The 23388-nt window shown below is 37.0% G+C and overlaps 1 protein-coding gene across 1 annotated transcript in view; it reads right to left on the reverse strand.

The window, feature by feature from the left end:
* Positions 1-23388, reverse strand: part of LOC113096465 (protocadherin Fat 3-like) — a 137446-nt gene that overhangs the window by 73593 nt on the left and 40465 nt on the right. Inside the window, 1 exon segment of the mRNA XM_026261870.1 lies at positions 1243-4582. Within this exon segment, the coding sequence (XP_026117655.1) occupies positions 1243-4564 (3322 nt within the window). The 5' untranslated portion in view covers positions 4565-4582.

Consider the following 23388-nt stretch of genomic DNA (forward strand, 5'->3'; position numbering starts at 1 on the left):
GCTTCCAAAACGTAGCTACCAGCTTAAAGCTGGAACACTTCTTTTATGCCACATACCCTACTACTTTTTCACAGTTTATTGTACCTCTGCCACCTTACAGGCTGACGGATATCACATACACACACTTTCACACATACTTCATCTTCCTTGTGGATTTCTTGGTCGTATGGACTTAAAAAATGTGAGTGGTGTTTGCCTTTGTAAAAATAGCATTGTGGTTTAATGCCAGTATGTTGCTATGTGGTTGATTGGTTTTCAACGTGTTGATATGTGGTTGACAGATGACATACTAAAGTTAAACACTTACAGTCAAGAATTTGATCCCTAGCCCTAAGTATGAGTAATAATAATAGTGATGCTTGCCTTCAGAAGCAACACTAATAAAAACCCAGATATTTCGGTTCCACTGACAGAAAACTCACTGTCAATATGAACAAGAAAATGACAGAGTGAGAGAAAAGGGGAACAGAAAAAAATTGAGGGTTAAAGCTAAGTGTGTGGGTCAGACAGAATGACATGACAACTGCAATAAATGTAAATAAAAGAGCTTTGTGTGGTAATTCAGTCCACCCGACAAGAGGCTTAACACATAAATCTACCTCACACAAACACACACACACACACACACACTTTCTGGCACATACACACATATTCCTTTACAGAGAAATCATTATTCACAGACACACACATGTAACAACTTTGTCCTGGACAAAAACAAATGATCCCATCAAAACAGTGCATGTGAAATGAATGCAGTGCATGAAACATTAACCATAACTATCAAAATTTCAAATCGCACTTCAAACGTTCCCCCTCAGTCTCAACTGTCAAAACTCGACCTAAATAAAATGTAGGCCAATGCAGTGTTTAACTGGCCTGAGGTGATAAACCAATAAAGCCTATTCACTCTTCATTTATGTGTCCCATGAAGCCACTGTGAGTGGCATAGAACTATGTTTTATTTTTTCACTTTCCGTATTACCGTCACTATCGACAGCATATTAGCTGTATTCAATACCTAGTGAGTATGGATGTAAAGTAAACTACTTAAAACACCACAATAAGCTGAAAAGAATGAAGATTTGTTAACGTACCATGTTAGCTATTTACCTCACAATGAATGAAAGACTGCACAAAACTGTACAAGTAAGCCACAACATATTCAACAAAATTTCATGCACTTTACAAGACATCACTGAGCTTTAAAAAAAATTCAAAATGAAAAACATGATCAACACATACCTGTTTCTTCATCAATGGTGAATCTCCCAAGACCACTGCCATCACGTATGGAGTACTGCACCTCGCCATCTCTTCCTGTGTCATCATCCCTTGCAGACACCTGGAGCACAGAAGTCCCGATCCGAACGCTTTCCTTTACTGATCCGTTCATGGCGAAGTTCGAGAAATATGGTGCGTACAGGTTCTCATTAACATCCACCACCTCCAGTTCAACAAAACTAACTGACAGGAGAGACACCGGTCGGCCTTTGTCTTTCGCTCGAACTGTTAGGTTGAAGATCTGTTGAGTTTCGTAATCCAGCTCCTTGGTGAGACGAATGGCACCACTAATCTTGTCGACCTCAAAATGGCCATCGTAGTCGTTAGCGAGTGAGTATCGCACCTGCCCTCCAAGTCCCAGGTCAGGGTCTTGTGTATCCAGCCAGGCAATGACAGTGCCCACTGGGAGGTCTTCTAGTGCACGGGCGCTGACAACACTTGGGATAAAGGCTGGTGGACAATCATTAACATCCTCGAGATAGATTTTAAGAGTTGTTACTGAAAATTGTTGAGCCACTCGCTCTGCTCGATCTCGCGCTTCCACTTTTAATATGAAGAACGGAACAAACTCACGGTCCAGCTGACCTGCAACATATATAATCCCACTGGAGCTGTTGATGCCAAACTGTGAAGTGCTGGTGAGTAGGGCATACCGGATCTCGCCATTGAGACCTTGATCTTTATCAGTAGCTTCCACCTGGATGACTTCGGTACCAATAGGGGTGTTTTCGGGAATGCGGGCCTGGTAGCCACCATCTTGAAGAAACTGAGGTGCATTGTCATTTGCATCTGCTATGTAAACCGTTAGAAGCCTCCAGGATGATCTTTGTGGTTGGCCTAAATCATACAGCGTTATGTTTAGAAGATAGCGATCTGTCCTCTCACGGTCTAGAGGAAGGAAGATGCTTATTACGCCATTCAGAATTCCAATAGTAAAACAACTGTCTGTGTTGCCATCAGCAATGGCGTATAAGAGTAATCCATTGAACCCAGTATCTCCATCGAAAGCTTTTACCTGAAACACACTCGTGCCAACTTGTACATCCTCACGCACAGTAATGTCAGTTGGGAAGGATTTATCATATTGAGGCGTTTGGCGGTTCACAGAGAACAGGTCTATAAAGCCCTCCTCCATTTTGGGTTTACTGCTAGCTTTGGCTTTCTTCAGAAGTTTCTCAGCTAGACGTTGGGCTACTCTGGTTTCGGTGCAACTAAAGCTTTTGGGCGGTGACTTCCCTTGCACTACAGATATGTTCACAAACATGGGATCGGAAAAGTGTTCCCCATCTGTAGCAGTAATTTTTAGACTGAATGAGTTTTTGGGTGTTGCAGTGTTTAGGGAGTGATGTAAAGTCATGACACCAGAATCGGGATTTAAGTCAAAGTACCCTTGCTCATTCCCTGAGAGGATCTTGTATTTGACTAGCTCTAGCTCATCAATGTCTATAGCTGACATTGTGGCGATAACCTCACCTACCGGAAGGTCTCGAGAGATTACACCAACACAAGCCACTTTCTCAAATAGGGGTTTATTATCGTTAACATTCTCTAGGTGCACAGTGACATTGACTTCACTCTCACGCCTATAAGGGGAACCCCAGTCAGAAGCACGGATCACAAAACTAAATCTCTCTACAGATGATTCAAAGTCTAGCTCCTGTGTTGTTGTGACTGCTCCGGTGAACTGCTGAACACTAAAAGGTAATTGTGTCAAGCTAGCCATGCTATATGTGATGTACCCGTTTTCCCCATGGTCACCATCAGAAGCAGTCACCACAACAACAGTGGTGCCTACCGCAACACTTTCATTTACAAATACCTCATAAGACTGCTGAGCAAATGATGGTGCATTATCATTGGCATCCTCAAGAATGATTCTAACCTTGACCCTAAGGTCACTGTCTACTTCTAAGACTTCTAGCTCAAATACTTCCTGTGTGAGTTGGGTGAGCCAACGTGCCGTGCTGATGACGCCAGTCATGGTGTTGATACTGAAGAACCCTGAATCAGCAGATGGAGTCAGAATGTACTCAGCATCATCTGGCTCTGGCTGGAGTTTCACAGCCTCCACAACAGTTCCAGGAGGGGCAACTTCACTCAACAGGACCTCGTATTCGTCCTTCTGAAATGCGACTTCCACCTGGGCTGGTCGTGACAGTCGTAAGTGCACCGTGTGCACAGCAGAAAACTTCTGAGGTGTTCCACGATCCCGAGCCTGCAAGCTGAGGTTTAATCCAAATGGATAACTGTCCCAGTCTAACTGCTCTGTTGCACGAAGGACAAACTCGTTTGATCCTTTCTGAGTGACTTCCTCATCCACCAGTTTTTCACTTGGCACATCTGTCCTTTCGATGCTGAAGAGTTCAAGAAGGTCCCCAGCCACAATGCTCACTGTTTCAATTTCTCCATTTGCCCCTTCATCAAGATCCTCTACGGTGACCACAGCTACTACTGGGGATTTCTCAGTCCATACAGGTGCTAATGTAACGATACTCAGAGTGGGCACATGCTCGTTAATCCGTTCTACATGAACAAAAAGTTTAGCTGTACTGCTTACTCCATTATTCCCATAGAGCTTCATTCCCCGGTCTACAGCTTGGATCTCAAGATCATAGCGACTTTGAGTGTTAACATCCAGCTTCCCACTGAGAGAAACAACTCCGCTAGTTGGGTGCACAGTGAACAGCTCCATCCGCTCCTTGAAAAAGTAATAGAACTCTCCATTTGATCCTATGTCAGCATCCGTGGCAGTGACCTGAGCTATGCTGGTGCGTAGGGGTGTGCTTTCCGCAATGGTAACTGAATATGTGGTAGGGGAGAAAAGGGGTCGAAGGTCATTCATATCCAATACCTGCACACTAACTTTAGTCCAGGCCTCTGATGTATCCCCCCTAATGGAAGCTTTCACTGTCAACATGTAGTTGTCCTGAACTTCACGGTTCAAGATGGCAGCATTCCCCCCTTTTGTTCTTATCCGCAGGAAGCAGAAATCACCCAGAGTGTACTCCTCAGCCTTGAAGAATCCTTCCTCGTCCCCAGAGGTGATGCGGTACCTTACCTCCCATGAGTGATGTTGGAGAGGGATACCCATGCGCACCTGGCTGGCAGCATAGGTGCGGGCGGCCGAGTTCTCGTAGACTGATGCATGGTACAGTGGTTGAGTAAACTGTAGGTGGGACCTTTCACCTTGGCAGTGGCCTGGAGGTGGAGAGAAGAACAGCAAGAGGGCCAATTGTAGGAGAATGGCCCATATGCCTGCCCAAAGGGCCATGCTCACTGCCATCCCATCACCAAACCCATCCTGGAGACAGAGAGAGAGAGAGAAAAAAAAACAGAGAAAGATGTTAGGAAGAGCAGATGACATGACAGTACACAACCTGACCTTTCACATCTAAAGCTCATAGGTCACTAAGGATCAGTCAAAAAGATCAAGCACAAGCAAAGGAAGTTATGTTCTGAAGAAGGGCTGGTAGCCAGGCAACCGCAAGCCGAATGACATCACTACCCAGGTCTCAAAATGGACATTGACACACAATTACATGCTAGAGAAAAACCAGGAGGATGCAATTCAGGAAAATTCACTCACATACACACTCTACACACAAGAAAAAAACAGCAGGAGAATGCAAGTCAGGAACAAAATAATTATAGAGAACGAAAGATCAAAAATACAACCCGTGAAAACGAAGACACACACACACACACTCATTATATGACATGGTTTTAAAAAAGATCTAGAGAAAGGATAAAATGTTGTGGATTCAGCAATCTACTGGTTATGATAAAGTGCTGCTGGAGAGGAAGTCTGTGAGTGTGGGTTTACTTAGCTATATTTGGGATACAAAATTGTCACCAGAAGTTAGCTGAATCCAGCAAAGCCTTTGGGGACCTAAACTGAAAAAAGTATCATAAATCCAATAAAATGTATATATAAGTGTATATATATATTTCAATTCTAAAAATACTTACGTTTTCATTTAGGGTAAGTTAATTATAATTTTTTTTTACAAAACAACAGCAGTCTAAGGTATGTCCTCAATTTATAGTGTTTGTGAGTTCATGCTTTCAAGTAAGTCATTTTGGATGTGTGTGTGTGTTGGTATGGTACATCAACTCTAGTTTTAGACACAGATTGTTTTGTGTGTGCCCTGCGGGATGGTTAGGATGTGTTCCAGTCCACAAAAATGCCCTGCTGACCTTACCATGCACATACACAATATCCAACATTTGCCCACACAAAAACACTCATGCATACAGAAAATACACACACACACAGAGTTGCTGTGGTCAGCCCACACATGACTCAGCACACACATACACACATCCCCTTCCACTTAATGATATCCTACTGCATACTAACCAACTCAAGTCACACAAATTGGAATAGGCACACACACACACACAAAAACTCAAAATGCAGAGATCAGCTTATTTTATTTATTTGGGTCTATTTCTTTTGGTTTCTCTCTCCGTCACACTCTTGTTCTCTCTCTTTGTATCCACATACACTGACAGACAGTCTGTCAGATTAAAACCAGCAGGCATTTTGGAGCAGTCAAGGTTCAGTACGCAAACAGTGTCTTGTCTCCCCTAAAGCCTTGTTTAGACCGACCAAATCTCCGGCTCAGCTGGCCAGAGACTTTACACAACACAATAAAAACGCATATCATGAGGCCAACACCAACACCGCAGTGCATAAACACATAGACACTATCAAAACTACCTAGCTAAAAAAAATCGAATTTGAATTTTCCATCTTGGTTATTGGTATATTAAAATGTCCAGATGGACTACTATACAGCAACTTCAAATGAGGCTATTGCAATTTTAACTATGCATTTATATAAATGTTAGCATAACTTATCTGGACAAGTTTACTCAATATTTGTATTAGCAACCTAGCAAGTATCGCTGTTGAAGATCTAGTCACTAAAACACAGTATAAGGCAAGGCATCAATATTACTTTATACATTATTAATTACATTGACTTTTAGGAGTAATACAACTTTGATCAGTCCCATATAATGCTTTTTTATGTTGTTAGTATAACATTTATGAAAACATGCACTTAGCAAACTGTTGAATATGTAGTAGAATAAAGTACAGCTTAATAAAAGGTAATACATCAATGTTACTTTGATCATTTGTTGAACAATTATTATTATAACTATAAAAAAAAACCCCTTAACAATAACTTTTTGTTGCAGTACTCATCCTTCATTGACCTTCAAACAATGCTGCACTAAAATGCTTTCACATAACTTTGTGGCAACTTGAATCAAACATAGATAACATCATTATGCCTTCCATTAACAATATTTAAAAAATGACAACCTTTAAGTAAGGTTAGCCAACATTTTTAGAATGTCCTAGATGGGACATAAACACAAAACATTGCCAACTATTCTATTAGTACACACTATTGATCATACTTACTCCCGCATTGGTACACATACACACACACACACACACACACACACACACACAAATTAACTACAAAAACACAAAACATTATCAATAAAAAGCCATTATCTACATAAGCACAAAGCATTATCAATACATAAAGCCATTATGACAAGCCACTGTCAATAGAAACTGCACACTAAAATAACTACATGACAAATTTCCCAGTCACAAGTCACGCAAACTTTACCAAAACAGATGAACTACGAGCCACGCACGCTTTGCAAAATGCAGTTTGGAAACATTAATGAACTTGGGATCCTGCATTTGGCTCATTCACAAAAACTGCACTGAAAAATCATGCTTTGTGTTTTCTTTTCTAATGGAAAGTGTTTGTGTGCATGTTTATCTGCTGATATTTTGTTATCTGAACACTGCACTATAATCTATTCTCTGACAGCTCCACGTTTAAGAAAAGCTGCAGCGCTCCACTGCATCTGAATGCGTGTGCGTAACGTGACGACCAATCCAATATTCCAAAAAACAGAGAGGAAGTGATGTAGAACAAAGCGCATTTCCATAACAGAGAGAATTCTAAATGACAAGAGTGTGTGTGAGATGTTCTGATATCCATAGACAACGGCATGATCCTTTCACTTCAGTTTCATGTTTAAGAAAAGCCGGACTGACGCACTTCTTCTAATTGTCTGTATGTGCATTAGTGCTGTCATAATACCAACATTTCAGTCGTTGATATCTAATGCATCTAATGCAAATTTTATGACCGAGGGGAGAGCTTTCAACCAATTAGACATTACCTTCAGTCAACCCTTACAAAAATATGTGGTTTTATTATAGAAAAAGTGTAATAAACATGTTTTTGTTTTTTTTTGTGGCTGATTTGGTTAACATTTGTATAACTACAGTTTTACTACAAATACCATGGTTAAACTATGGTTAGTGTTGCAAGACCATGGTTAATTTGTGGTTACTATGGTTTAACCACAATAACCATGTTTTATTGGTTTTATTGTTTGCAAAACCATGGTTAATTTTTTAAGGGAATTACCATCATACTTAGCTAACCATCACACAATTGTACACTGTATAAAAAAACTTTGCATTAGTGTTTAGTTGTTCTTTTATATTATATGTGACATATACTGAATGGTAGAAATAAATAGGCCTATAAGGTATAATAATTTTTTTTAAGATGTGCTACATTTTATAAGCTCAGAGGCTAACCATAATAGCTTAGCATATTGTTAGCCATTTAGCCTGCTATTCTAGTTACAAACGTAATCAAAGCAGTGCTGTCGCGTATTACATATATATAAAAATTTATCAGATGGTTTACAAGTATTAGTTTTGTTTAACATTATATACATTATTAACAAATGTATATAAAGGCTCATTTGCCTAGCTAGAACAAGCCTTATGATAATTATCCATGGTTTTGCTACAGTAAAAGGGTAGTAACCATGTTTTGTTTTGTTTTATTTTTGGTCGGGGGATGCATTTGTACGACCACAGTTTTATTACAAATCCCACGGTTAAACTATGGTTAGCATAGTAAACCTATGGTTAATTTTTGTAAGGGAAACACAATCACAATTAAACAATATTGCAATATGTTTTTGAACAGGTAACAAAACAGCCACCTATTGGGTTTAAGAATACATGACTGTAATGTTTATTACTTACTAAAACTTTGTCTGTTGTTTAATGTCCCAGTCAGTCAATGACTTCACAGACAGCGTTTCTGCATGAAGGTACCAAAACTGGTTTCACAAAGGCCTGAAAGGCACCATAAACTCATGTCTAATGATCTAGAACATTCAAGTGAGCTTTACACAAAACCAAGTGAATATTTTATGAATACGATGCATGTCTCAGTAAAAACGGAATCACAAGTTGGACATTTATTTGGATGATTTTACTTCCTCCCAACCACTTCATTAGACATCAGCTTTATTTTTCACATAAGGATACGCAATCAAAAATGGACCAAATGAAGGTATTTCATTTTTCTATTTTCTTTTACTGTCAGACAGCACTGCAGAAAGACTTAAAAAAATTAGCATTAACTTTGTTTCTAAGCACTGGTATTTTTGACCTCCCTTGTCTTTTTTCTGCTCCTGCTTGTGTGTTTTTTCATCTGTATGTGACAATTAATCCAATATTCTGAGTGTTGCATAAAGGAAGTGAGGGAGAATGAATGGCCATTTCCATAACAGAGAGTTCTGATGGACTACATGTGTGTGTGTGTGCTTGTTTTGGTGTCATTAATTAGAGCGGGATCTTTATTGCTTCTGGCACTGGTTTCCGTAAGTGTCCTGTCAGTCTGAGCCAACGACCTCTGAACACACACACACACACACACACACACACACATGCACGCACGCACACTCGCTTCCTTCACATATGCTGCGGCTAAACGGACAGCACTAACAAGCGCAGTGTGTGTATTGAGGGGACATTTGTGAATTGGTGGTCCCTCATGCAGTCATGCGACCCGCAGAAGCAGAGCAAAAGCCCTAGGAGAAAAAATGAGCGGTAGAAGAGGACAGTGAGTTCAAAGCTATCAGTGGAGTTTGTATGTATTATGCATAAGACAAAGAAAGGCAGAACAAGTATGCGAGAGAGAAAAGTTGTGTGATTCTCTCTTGTCATGTCCAGAATGTTATTGTGTGTTGTTCTGGAGTGGATGAGTTAAGCTGTGCTGTTTTATTTTGTGAAATGCTGTGCACTCACTTCTTCTTGAACATCAGTATGTGCAGTATCAGTGTGTGTTTGTGAGAGAGAAAGATCAAACATCAGAAAAACTTAGAAACACTCTCAAATATGCCAATGTTGAATACAGATTTAGCTAAAAAGGCAATAAATTATCCTGCAGTATTAAAAAATCCTGAAATTTGTAGGCAAAAACATCTGAAAACGTAGCAATTTACTGTATGAAACACAGATCACAGGGGACACTTTCAAACCAAGCAGATGTTGCTTCAGTTCTGAACCAGTTGTGAAATCTGCCTGGGCAAATATTTCATCTGCAAAAATTCACCAAACTATTTTAAATAAGTGCTCCTTTCACCGAGTAATTATGAATTAAATTACATTATCTTTTCAGTTCCTTTACAATCGCATGTGCAGTGTCCACTGCATTATATTTCATGATAATACTATTTTTATTATTATTATATTTAATATGTTTCAATTAAGATATATACATTTTATTATGGCATTTGTCATAGGAATGAAGACTAAAATAATGAATGAATGAAATCCATTGAAACTGCAGAATACAATCACTTTGACTGAATTATAAGGAAGAATGAAACATAATGAATCAATAACGAATTAATAAGGATACTGAATCATTCAAGAATTGTGACTTGGTTTGAATGACTCATTTGCAAAGAACCAATTTAAATGAATGATTCATTCACCTATTGAGCATTGCAGTGGCTTGCGACCAAGTTTCCTTCTGACAAAACAAAAGCTATATTTAAACAATTAAATACTGTAGAGCAGAAGAGCGCAAAAATGTAATGTCACAATAGAAATATCAATGGTATATAATGACTTTTCAGATTTTCCTGTCTATATCTTCGTTTGTTAGAACATTATGGCAGTGTTGGACTCCAAATGAATGAGACCAGAAGAGAGTTGCGAGACATGCTCCTGAGACCAAAACCATGAAAATATGCTCTTGGACTTGGATCTCAGTTCTTGAGTCCAAGTCCATTTTTATTTTATTTTTTTTAAGTCTTGACCACATTTTTTGTCTTGACTTTGGAGCATGTGGAATCCTTGAATTGGATTCGACCCTATTGGTCTTGATTCACATGAATGGGTCTCGACTACAACACTGCATTGAGGACAATACTTCACACTAGAAACTACAATGAACTGAACCACCTTCAAAAGTGTTCTTCGGTCTGCTCTGAGACTCCTTACACATTTTCCACACAAAACCTCCATAATCACCACGTCTCTCTTCAATTTAGCTTTCCTTAGGACATCACTGGACCAATTTGCAGTCTCATAAAAAGGCCCTGCTATCTAGTATAAAACAATTAGGGGAAGAGCGACAACCGTTAGTTGCAGGATGTACATTGTCATCTATATGAATAAAATTACGTCCCTCATTCCAGCTTGAATGAACTGCCATCTGAATGCATGATTTTTATAACAGAGGAGCCATACAATACATTATCCTTACCGTCCGTACTCACAATCTGCCCAAGTTTTTCTTTCACAATAACCCTTTTAACCATTTCATTTCTAACTTGAGGAAAAGTACTTTTTTAAAGCCTATTTGGACTTACTTTCCCAAGATTTTCCCTCAGTATTAGGGGAGTGCGATATTGACTAAATTAGTTCTTGATATTTTTTCAATAACAATAAATAATTGTGTTTTTATTCTGGTATCTTGGCTGGTTCAGGCCTGTCATGCATAAATAAATATGATGCTAAAAATGCGTGGTGGCAAGTATCTGTCTCAATTGAGTGATTTATTAAATCATGCATTCAAATGATTTGTTCAAAACAGCTGATTCGTTTAGAAGTGGCTTTCTTCATGAATGGATCATTGATTTATTAACTAGATTTTTTTCAAAAACAGATTTTTTTAATTTTTTCTTTCAGGAATGAATAGGTGTATATAGGTAGATCCCTAATATTCAGATGGCAGACGCTCGAAACAATCGAATGGGGAATCTACCCATAGCCTAGATATCTATGGGTACAACAGTGGGCATGATGTTATTGTTTACACTGGTGTCAAGGATATGCAGAGAGAATGTGGGAAGCCATGCCATTCATTTTCAAAAGTATCTGTTTTGGTCTGTTTACTCTGGAGTTTTCAAACTAAGGCTAGGTTTAGCAGACAACGATGTATTTAAAAACGGAAAAGTTTTGCCCTTCCATTTTTTTAAAAGTTTTACTTATACACAAAAACATTTTGAAACGTTTTCCCGTAGCTCAAGTGGTAGACCATTGCGTTAGCAAGCGCAAGGTTGGGGGTTCGTATCCCAGGGAACACATGTTAGGAAAAATTGTTAGCCTGAATGCAATGTAAGTCGCTTTGGATAAAAGCGTCTGCTAAATGCATAAAAAATGTTTTTATGTAACTTAAAAAGATGTACATTCTTACGAATGCCAGGCAATTGTTGGTGCTGTCACCTTGTTAGTAAGCAGTTTCCTGTAGGGAAGGGACAATTATATGTTGTATATGTTGCGTCTCTGCTGTAGGCTGTAATATCGGTGAAGAAAATCCACACTTTGCTGACGAAGCACTAGCAAACTTTTGAGCAGCAACAACAGTACCATGTACTCCACCATTGTTGTGTATGTTTGTTCGAACAGATACTATGAACAAGCATGACATCACCGTTTTCAAATATTCCTGTTTTGGGTGTTAACACAGAAACAATAACAGTGGCGTTTTCAAAAACGTGCACTTTGAAACCAGTTTTCCTAGTGTAGATGAGGACAAGCTAAAGATACACTTATAACACTTTTTGTTTCTGATAGTACCCCTCTCTCAACCCAAATGCCATGTTTCCAGATCTAGTGTAAACATGGCCTGAGGTGAGCAAATGTTCTGCTCCCGCTTTGTTTGGGACTATTGTGGATAAAATAGAAATAAAGAGACAATATTGTGTCTGTAATAATGTAACTCACTCAATATTAACATTTTTGTTTTTAGAACTGTTGTATAAAGTGAATATTTCGACATGTCTAATATTCATGTCAGCTTGCACATGTATTATCATAGATGATAAATATGGCAAAGCTCTGCTCTCTAGTATATTTGTCTCAGCTTTAGGTTCTAATTTTACAATCAAAATAAAACAACTTGCTTTATAAATACTGACCCAAATAGAGCAAGACAGAAGATAGCAAAGTATTCAAATGAAACCGAAAGAGTGATAGAAAAGGTTCATGCTGTCCGCCTTTGTGTTACAGTTTCGAAAACGACATCGACCCTGTCGTCTGTATCTCTGTAGGAATAATAGGAACAGTGTGAACTGAACCCTGCTGACATGAAGGTGCGTATTCATGCTCAAGGTTATATTAAACATCAATCAAGCCGAAGCATGCAGACACCACATTTCTGTGTTCTAGTCCAGCGGTTATGTGTCACAGACACGCTAGTCTTCTTTAGCATGTAAAGCACCCTCCATCCTTTAATATTTTACTTTGTGCCTTCACGGCTATGCAGCCACTATAATGTTAAAAGCAAGCCATTCAGTCACTGAAGCAAAAAACCTGTTTTAAATCAAAACGCCCTCAAACACACCCCAGTGAAAAAAGATTTTAGACAGCAAATCTGCACTTCACAGAAACATGATTCCTGGTATAACTAGTATTTATTAATGAGGAGTAGGAGGATATGTAGAATAAAGTTTTAAGAAGCTAGCAAATATGGAAACGTAATGTGAGCCGTCAAGATTTCGGATCGAGCTGTGGATGAAAAAGTTGCAAGGCTACTAATGAAATGAAACCGTTTTCAAGCTCTGTTGCTCGGAAACATCATAATGCAGACATAGATGCACTCTGGGAGTCGTTATGGATTGAAAATGTGAAGTGCAGCCGGTGCTGTATCATTGTTAGTGTTGAGTTACTGTAGGACGCACAAACAGTGATGTTAACACCAGCGCTGTGTTTGTCTTTAAAAGTGTTCATTGAGTCGAAGAACACTTTTATTATTGAATCGTTCACATTGTGGTTGTTTGTATTGTTTTGTATATAGCTAGGGGCTACTGTCCATTCACAGTGAATAAAATAAAATAAAATAAAATAAAAAATAAAAATAAAAATATACATTTTCTTTTACACAAAAAGGTTAATAAAACAAATAAAACAAAAGAAAAATACAATTATAAAATAAGATATGAAAGAATGTTAAGATGAAGATAAATAAAACACTACATAAAATATAAAACAAACTATAAAATAAAAATAATACAAGCATTACTAAAAACAAAAATGGAATAAAATATAAAATGAACACAACAAATTAAGAAATACATGATAAAATATAAATATAAGCTATAAAATAACAATAAAAGTAAAATAAAAATATAAAACAAAATTAAACAAAACAAAATATTTATTGATTATGTAATAATTGTCAAAGGCCTATGTTGAGTTAATCTGAGCTTTGTTGTTTTGTGGACTGTGAAGTGTTGTGAACAGTGAGGTTCTGTTGGATTTGATAACATCTCTGTGTTGTTGTAATCGGAAATCTGAGATTCAGTCACAAAGACCTCCACACACACACACACACACAAACTGACACCACAAATATCGGTCTTACACGTCTGTACATCTTTCCTCTCCAGGAGACAGCAAGTCCTTACACACTACTGCGGCTTTCACTTACACAAAAACCTCAGCATGCTGCTGGAATAACAATACGTTCACTATCACACACTCGCACGTAAACACACTTCACTTCTCCTGAGGTGAGACGACCTACTTCTCTCCTTTACAGTGTTGAGGCGATTGAGAGACAGAGACCTGACAGAGGATCTTCCTTCTGACCAGAAATCCTCAGAGACGTGATCCTGAGGCGGTCAGGAGAGTTAGTTCATCACACACACACACACACACACAAGAAGGATAGCTCATATGCCGAACCCCCAGAGAGCATGTCAGTTCTGCTGTAATGGAAGAACAGAGTGAAAAGACAAAGATGAGAAGAAAAAAGAGCATAATATAAAAAACAGAGAATGGGAGAGAGGGAGATCCTGAACAGTTGCCAGGATTTATCCAAACCGTCCCTCGCTGTCCCACCAACAGAGTGACCAGAGACAGTTGTGTTGTGCATTACTGTGTCAGTCTGTTTTCTATTCTACTGTGGATTCTATTATGTATCTCTATTGTGTTGTGCTGTTGAGTTATTCATTCAGTATTATGCGTATTGTGTTCTGTTGTTGTTTTGCATTCTATTGTTGCACTGTATTGTTATTGCTAATTAAAAATGGTTTTCATTAACTGAAAAAAAAAAAACTGAAATAAAATAAGATATAAATACTAGATGAAAAACCTAAATAAAAACTAACTAAAGTAAAATTAATTTGTAGCTAACATTTTTTTTTTTACTGAAACCGAAAATAAATAAATACAAATAAATTATAAAAAAATAAAAAATAGAAATAAATCATATTAAATGTTTTAAAAATAATATAATAATAATGTAATAATGTAAATAATATAAAAATAGTGACAAAAGCACATCGCAAAATTAAACATTAAAATGAAATGGAAAATTATACTTTGTTTTTTATTCTATTGTGCATTCTATAAAGTATTTATTTTGTGTAACTGAAATAAAGCGTAGATAAAATACAGAGAAAATATTTTTCATTAATTGAAATAAATCAGAAATACAATATAGAAAAAAAAAATATTAGAAATATTAGTAATATAAATATTGCCTTTGCTACTAACTGAAATAAAACAAGCTAAATGCAATAAAACGACCAAGAAAAAATTAAAATAAAAGAAATAAAACACTGACATTGAAATATTAACTTAAAACACAAAAATAGAAGCCAATTCAAAACATTATAATTTGAATAACACTAAAATCTCACTGCTATAGTTTTATTTGGTTGCATTCTATTGTGTATACTGTGTTATAATGTGGTTTGTATTGAGTTTATTGTGTTGTACTGTCAGAGACAGTGGCATTGGACAGTCGATAGTTTGAAGAAAAGAGTGAGAAGAGGACAGGGAACAAGGGAGCTGGCAAAGGAGAGAAGACATGGTGTGATGAGGGAAAATGAGAGAACAGAAAGGATCAGAGCGTGATAATGAAAGAAAAAAATGAGCAAGAGATGACCGAAAATTAGTAAGAAAAAGGGAATGAGAGCAGAAAAAACACAGAAGAGGGATCCAGAAAGAGAGAGCAGCAGTGTTTTTTTTTTTTTTTTGTTTTTTTTTGCCCTGCTGTAAAGAAATAACACAGAATATAATCATCACAGAAATCTCAGCTGCTTAAGAGAGAGAGAGAGAGAGAGAAGAAGAGTGTTTGACTGCATAAGCTCACTCAAACTCTCACTGGAGGAATGCTCCTTTTGTGTTTTTGATTGTGGTCACCAGAGGCCTCATTGGCTGTTTTCACGTCTCTGCTTATTGGCTGACAAAACACTGTTGAGATTTGATTGGCCCCCTAAGAGACCCCGGCAACAAACCACGCCTACTTTCCGTTAGGAGCTTGTTATTATTCAGAATCTTCACGCTGTGAGATCAAAGTTGGCCTGCACATAAATTCCCGAGCAAATTTACCTTTCACACTGTGTTGGTGTGCAATATTTACATCTTATATGCATTTCATTAGCATTTGCCTTTCGGAGCACTGCCTGAAATCAAGGATTTGCGTCTGGAAAATTGCCTAAAATGTGTCTGCGTGATAATGAGGTTAAAACGCAGACTGTGATTTTGGTAATTAATAACTGCAAGCTGTTCTGTTTTTCTACTCTCTCTTTACTTCCTCCTGTCAAATTATTTCACTCTTTTTCTTAAAGAAAACATTAATGTAGTGTAAAAATCCTACAAAAATCTACTTAATATACAGCAGGTGTTGAATATTTGAGGTGCCGTAGATGAAGAAAACACAATCAAGGATTGAAGTTATTTAATTGTCATTAACCACCGCAGAGAGAGAGAGAGATAGAGAGAAAAAAAACCTAGATGAAGAAACCTGTCAAGACAAACTTTGATGTAGTTTTAAAAACTTGAAGTGTGAATGTTTTCAGGCCATGCAGTCTATCAGACAGAATGATAATAATGACATATACGATAAATAGACATACTGACAGACAGAAAGATACAGATACTGTATAAGGATAGATAATCACACATACAATTATAGTGAGTCACTGTATAACAACATATACAACAACAGATATAACTAGAGAGACATAATGACAGATATGACAAATATAAAGACAAACAGACAAAACAACAAATATAATGATACGGTAGACAAACACAGAACAACAGACAGACAATGATAAACATACTGATATACCGAATGGCACTTTTTGCAAATTTAAAAAAAAAATGTAATATGCTACAGTTACTTAAACACCTCACTTCGATGAATATTTTTTTATAAATGCAATAAACCGTGATTTTACCACGGTAAGAGAGTTCTTATATATCTTATATATCGCTATCATACAAATCGAAATAAGGCTGTATTGACATTTTCAGTCTCAGAATCTATAATGTCTGATTATAACGGCGTCTCGTTATGAACAGAAGCTTCCCGTCCCAGTGCATCATGGGAAATCTCAGCCCCCAGCGGATCAAATTCCACCTCGCTTTCTTTCTTTCTTTAGTTCAATCTCTACTTCTCCCTGCTATCTGATCCTCCCTTTGTTACTTCTGCTGCAAGCAACTGAAATTTCACACGCTTGTCAAAGCACACTCACACACGAACGCTTCATATAATGTCTTGAATAGACATGACTAAATACATTTATACACTCCAGCTCTCTGATGTTTTATACGCGCACAAACACGTTTAATTGGCCATCTAAATGAGGACATAGCTCAAACCAACCACAAATCCCAAACCTACAAGAAAACTTTTTTAAATATTATTCATCGTTTAATATTTTTTCCAAATGAAGGCGCCTTCGAATATCTCCAAAGGGAGTTTTACTCAGATTTACTTCAGTTCTTATCCTCAAACTATAAGGAAATCCACATTCGTCAAAAGGCTGATAGCATGCGATGCATTAAAGTTCCAGGCGGTCTTGATTAAACAGCAATAACATTTTGAAATCATACATCATTTAAAGAAAACTCTACATTTATGAAGACTTTTGACATTTGGTAACTCAAGACACACACATACACACAATCTGGAAAGTTTCCATATGTGTGATCGCATATAGCTCAAACACACACACACACACACACACACACACAGTGAGGAAATCTGGTAAGTTCATTACATATAATGGAAAGGCTGCTGCGGTAGTAAGTTGTAGAAAGAGTATCAATTACATTGAAAAACAAATGACACACACAAGCACGCTCGAGGTCTATCTATGTCACGTCTGCTCTGAACACCCAAATAACCTGAGGCTAAAGTAAAATATCTCAATCATTTAGCTTATTATAGTCAACAGTCTGCAATAGCCATTAAAGTGAGTGTGTGTGCATGTGTGTGTGCATGTGTGTGTTAACAGAAAGAGTCCAGCTGGTATTGAACTTTTCATGTATGGATCTAACAACAGGTAAGAAAGAAGAGAAACAGATGAGAAAGGAGAGAGGTCACAGAGGCAGAGGATTTTTGCCCACTTTTAATCAGCTTTTGAAAAACTGATCCCAAATGAGATGTATAGGTTAAGTATTTTTCCATTTTATTTTCTCCATAGGAATTTCAGAAAGGCCATGCAACACACCAACCAACTCTGAGGTGAATCGCAACATTGTAAACTTTGATTTTATGCAAAAAGTATATGGAAATTTTTAAAAAGGACTTAAAATAAAAAGGTAAAATGTATTAGGTTCATCAGTGAATAAACTATGCATGTATATGCACTATGTAAATTGATCAAAAACAAATATAACATTGGCATTTAGCCAGTGATTAAGTATATAAACAGCTAAACACTTATTACAAATAATGACAAAATTTTAAATTGTTTGAATGGACACAATGTCATTCACAATGCTTTATAATGCAGTTTCTGTTTCCATAAAAACTAAAATGTTAACTAAAACTATATATATAAAATATATAAATATTTATATATTTATATATATATAAAAAATTTTTTTTTAAATTTTAATTAAATTCAAAACATCATAATACTGCATATATGTTCTTCCATTTTAAAAACGAGCGTAAAAATTTACATTGCATGGAAAGCATTAATATATATATATATATATATATATATATATCGCAGCAGTGCATAATGAATCTTAGCATGAAAATGATTACCAACAGATTAATCCAAATCATTTTTGCTATATGTTGGCAGAGACAAATTCCAAAACAGGGGTGCCGCTTCTTAACGCTGCTCATTTGCATAAACGTCAACTTTATTACGTTATCAACGTTATTAAACGCCCTCGTTACACACATCGCTTATGTCCTTGGAAATCTCTCATTGAAAGCGAATGATTTCCACTTGCTCTGTCGCTGCAAAACGGCTGTACATATATGAACGCCCCATGAGATGGAGAGACTGTTTTTCGTTACTCTTTTCAATGCTTTTCTACTTTTTGTTATACCTCTGTCTCCACACGTACTCATTCAGTCTCACTCTCTTTGTCTGCAGGTTAAAGGGTTATCAGTGAGCAGAGTGCACTCAAAAGTGTGCAGCGTTTCAAAAGACATCTGTAAATGTCACACACACTCATTGTCTGTCAAGAGGAGGACTGGTAAATCACTTACTATAAGCAGGTCGCCTATGTAACTCAAGCCTCAACAGAACACACCCTGTTAACCTCCACACCACACACACAGAGACAGAGACAGACAGTCTATACATAGACCAGACATTACAATACATTTACACACACCAGCAGGCAGAACGATATGGAGATGGTCAGTAAGACACTGATTGACTCGTCTCACATTCTCTCTCAAGAGGAAACAAGAATTAAATGCATTATGCACAGGCACATTAGATTCATTTTGTCTTCGGATGCAGGTCTACTTACAATAATTTATTTAATGAGGTGTGAGGAGGCTGAGTTCAAGTTCTTCCATTTAATCAGAAAACTGTATTTTCTCCTCTTGCTGATTGTAATTACTTTTGGGCATTTCTGTTTGGGGCCTTTTGCACCGGCGGTCAATAGATCGGTGGCTAATGAATGGTCAGTAGAACGATTTACAAAGGAATCAATGATTTGAGTCAAATGTTTTAAATGAATCTTTATATTTAAAAAACATAAAAAGTCAGTTTCCCAAGACTATTGACAAATAGACAAAACATATGTATTAGTTAACGGTTGGCCAGAGTTTAGTAGATTCGTCAAAGACTAACAACTCAAATCATTGTTTTGAGTCCAAACTTTTAAATGGTTCCGTTGAAGCAGTTCATAAATCTGAATGACTTTTTCTGATTGAGAGTTAATCACAGGATTTCTGAACCCTAAAATGGCGCAAAACACCACATTTTGTTTCAATGTCCATTGAAACAAACATCAAAATCTGTAGCTAATGAATGGCCAGCATTCAGCAGATTTTTGGCAGATGTTTGGCCAACCAGACAAGTCCATTGTACTGACAGTTGGCTAAAGCCTGATAGATTCACAGCTGATGATTGGTTAACTTGTGCTGTAGCAAGTTGATGACAACCTAATGCTGTTTAAATTAGCCCACCCTTTCATGTCTTTCTTTTTCAGGAGGTTTTAATGGACCCGGATCGGTCACGCTGTATAAGTTCAACCAGCAAATTCGGGAAACCTCCACAGACTGCCTAAATTCTTTCATCCTTTATGTCAGGATGAGGTTTTTATATAAGCCAAGTGTGGTTTTGAACCCACATATTTGGATAGATCGGGGTGCTGACAGCTCCAGACTATATTTCACTTGAGTAGAGTAAAAACGACTAGAATAAATGTTAAAGTTGGTCGAACGATGCCATGGATGTCCTTTTCTGGCAAACATTCCAAGGTAGCTTAGATTTGTTGCGTATTTCTGGGTTTGAGCAGAAAGCGTGTGACTGCACTTCTAAAAGCCCTGAGAAATTTATCAACACACAAAGTCGACGCCAGTGCTCCAGGTCTCACACACAGACACACTCTGCGACTTCCAAGGACAAACTCCAATCAAAGACAGAACCGGGCTATTTTACGAAAGCATGTCTGAAGGACAAAGGCTATTTCCCACCTGCAGGTCAGTTTAAGGTCTACTTTATCTGAGAGATTAAATTCACTCTCTTCCATACAAAAACACTCACTTATCCTGCGTTTCTGCGGAAGCACACACACACACACACACCTGTGAGTTATGAATTCCCCAGCATCTTTTAAAGCTCTATTAAATACAGTTCAGATTGATCACAGTCTGATACTTGCACAGAAAGCCTTTTATATTCATATAGCAGAGTAATGAGGTGCGGATACATATATTATCTGAATCATTCAAGTACATGGTGCAGGAAAAAACCAGGTCTAATATGATTCATTAACATGAAATTAGACAACAAGATAAGGCCATTCAGTTCATCTAGGAAGAACGCCCTCCTGGGGGTTTGTTTCTAGCAGCCAATTAAGTTTATTAATGAATAAATAAAAGTGAACCTGTTTGTGTCAAACCTCTGAAACATCCAATGATGTTAGAACTGATAACCTCTATAAAAAGATACGAACCACAGGCGATTTTTCCTCATGACAGAGTTGTGTGGTAAAATAGATTCTGACTGCAGTTCAATTTACGAGGTAGGAAAAGGTAATTGTAATGGTTAATATATCAAATTTTGTTCAGGTAAATCTCAGAAAACAAGTCGAGGAAACAAATTATAATATAATATAACATAACATAACATACATAATATAATATAATATAATATAATATAATATAATATAATATAATATAATATAATATATATAATATAATATATAATGATTAATATGAGTTTTATATATTATGTTATACATTGTAAATGTGTAAATGATTTTTATTATATACATTATATAAATTATATATATATATATATATATATATATATAAAAATAAAAAACAGACACACAAATGCACACACAAACTACACATATTGTTACTCTAACAACATCAATAAAATAATAATATAAAAAATGGTATTTAAATATTATAAATTATATAAAAAATATAGTATTGCAATATTAGAAAAAAAAAAACTTAATTGTTAAAAATTATCTTTAGTCAACATATGATTTCATGTGAAATGTGACTCGGATATGTTTTTGGGAGATCTACTGATTTGTGAGTAAATTAAACCATGCAAATTTTGGGTAGCAGCCAAGCCTATTCAAAAAAAAAAAAAAAGAAAAGTAAAATAACCTATATCATTTCAAGACCACATTTCAATATTTCATGTTAAGGAAGTCAACTTCAACTAGTCCAACATAAATAACTAAGATGTAGAGATTTAGGATGCACTTGGATAGAATCATGGATGCGTTCAAATCAGGAGACTACAGAAACGGAGGGTAACACAAAGTCCAATTCAGCCGCACCACACCAACATTGATCCAAGAACACTTGGGACAAGTCTCGGGACAGGCCATGACCAGGGATTTTCTTTAAACTAAGTGGGTGGTGTGACAATCCACACAAAAAAAGCGCATCAGATCAGATTAAAGGAAGGGTACCAACAGAGATTTGTTTGTGGCCTGGACCATCCAGCCGCTTCACATTGAATGATAACTTCAGCAGAACGGAACTGAGAGGGTTTTCTGTATTTTACACACTTCTGGGGTCCCAAAACCCGGCACAAATTGGATACCGCAACTGTTTTCTGATAACTCCTGGAGCTTTTCCAAAAGTGAAATCTCAGACTGGATCCGGTTTGGCTCTGTTCATTTGGACGGAGTCCTAAAAGACGACATGCGGGTGGTAACAAAGCTGATCGAGACGGTCATCGTACAGCACACAAGCATTACTTTAACAGAATATTAGGAGCGTTAGGAATAGATAGGACCCTACTCTGATCACAGTTAAAACCATTGACTTTCACAGTATTTTTTCCCCATACTATATAAAGAAGTCAAAGGCTACCGTCAACTGTTCAGTTACCAACATTCTTCAAAATATAATCTTTTTGTGCTTAACAGAAGAAGAAACTCTGGAACAACCTGAGAGTGAGAAAATGAGAACAGAATTTTCATTTTTGTGTGAACATCACGTTTAAAGATAATCTGTGTGAACCTTCATTTAGGGGCTTTTCTCAGCAAGCATTAAAGCATGCAATTAAATAGAGTTAACGGAAATAATTTATCAGCATATCATATTAATATGATTACTAACAACATGATTTGGTTATTAAGTGGTTATTACTGCTTGAGCTATGAAGTTGGCTATAGCTTTAACTCAATGCAAGGACTTTGACTTCTGATTATGAACTGCCTGGATAATTTATTGGAACAGGTTATAACATGAGTTTTGATTATGTTTTTGATGGAGCCTGTCCTCCGACAAAAAACGACAATATAGGTTGTTTGTGCAAGCAATTTATTACGACCTATATTTACCTTTAAAGTTATGTTAAAAATAATGACAGTATCGCGTTGCGTCTGTCGTCATGATTTGACGTATAACGTCATTACCAATCAAAACGCACATTCATTTAATATGCAATGTGTGGGTGTTTTACACCGATCTCACAGTGTTTCCTACATATTTTACTACTGTAGGTGGCTTATTTGTTCGAATGACCACACCTAACCCCACCCCTAAACCTAACCCTCACAGAAATCATGCTAAATTATGATTTATTGATCATATACATTTTCGTGCACGTTCGTTCCCTGGGATCGAACCCATGATAGTATGATTACAAATCAAGGTATAACGCAATAATCTACTAACTGAGCTACACAAAAGCAAACCAGAGGGGCAAATAAAAGAGTACAAAACATTAATATGAAAACGACCTTTTGCCGATAGGTGCGCAATTGTACTATACGCTCTGATTGGTCGTATTTCAGGGATTTGGACAAACGACCTATACAAACGT

This window comes from Carassius auratus, unplaced genomic scaffold, assembly GCF_003368295.1.
Source record: "Carassius auratus strain Wakin unplaced genomic scaffold, ASM336829v1 scaf_tig00215939, whole genome shotgun sequence".
NCBI classification, from domain to species: domain Eukaryota; kingdom Metazoa; phylum Chordata; class Actinopteri; order Cypriniformes; family Cyprinidae; genus Carassius; species Carassius auratus.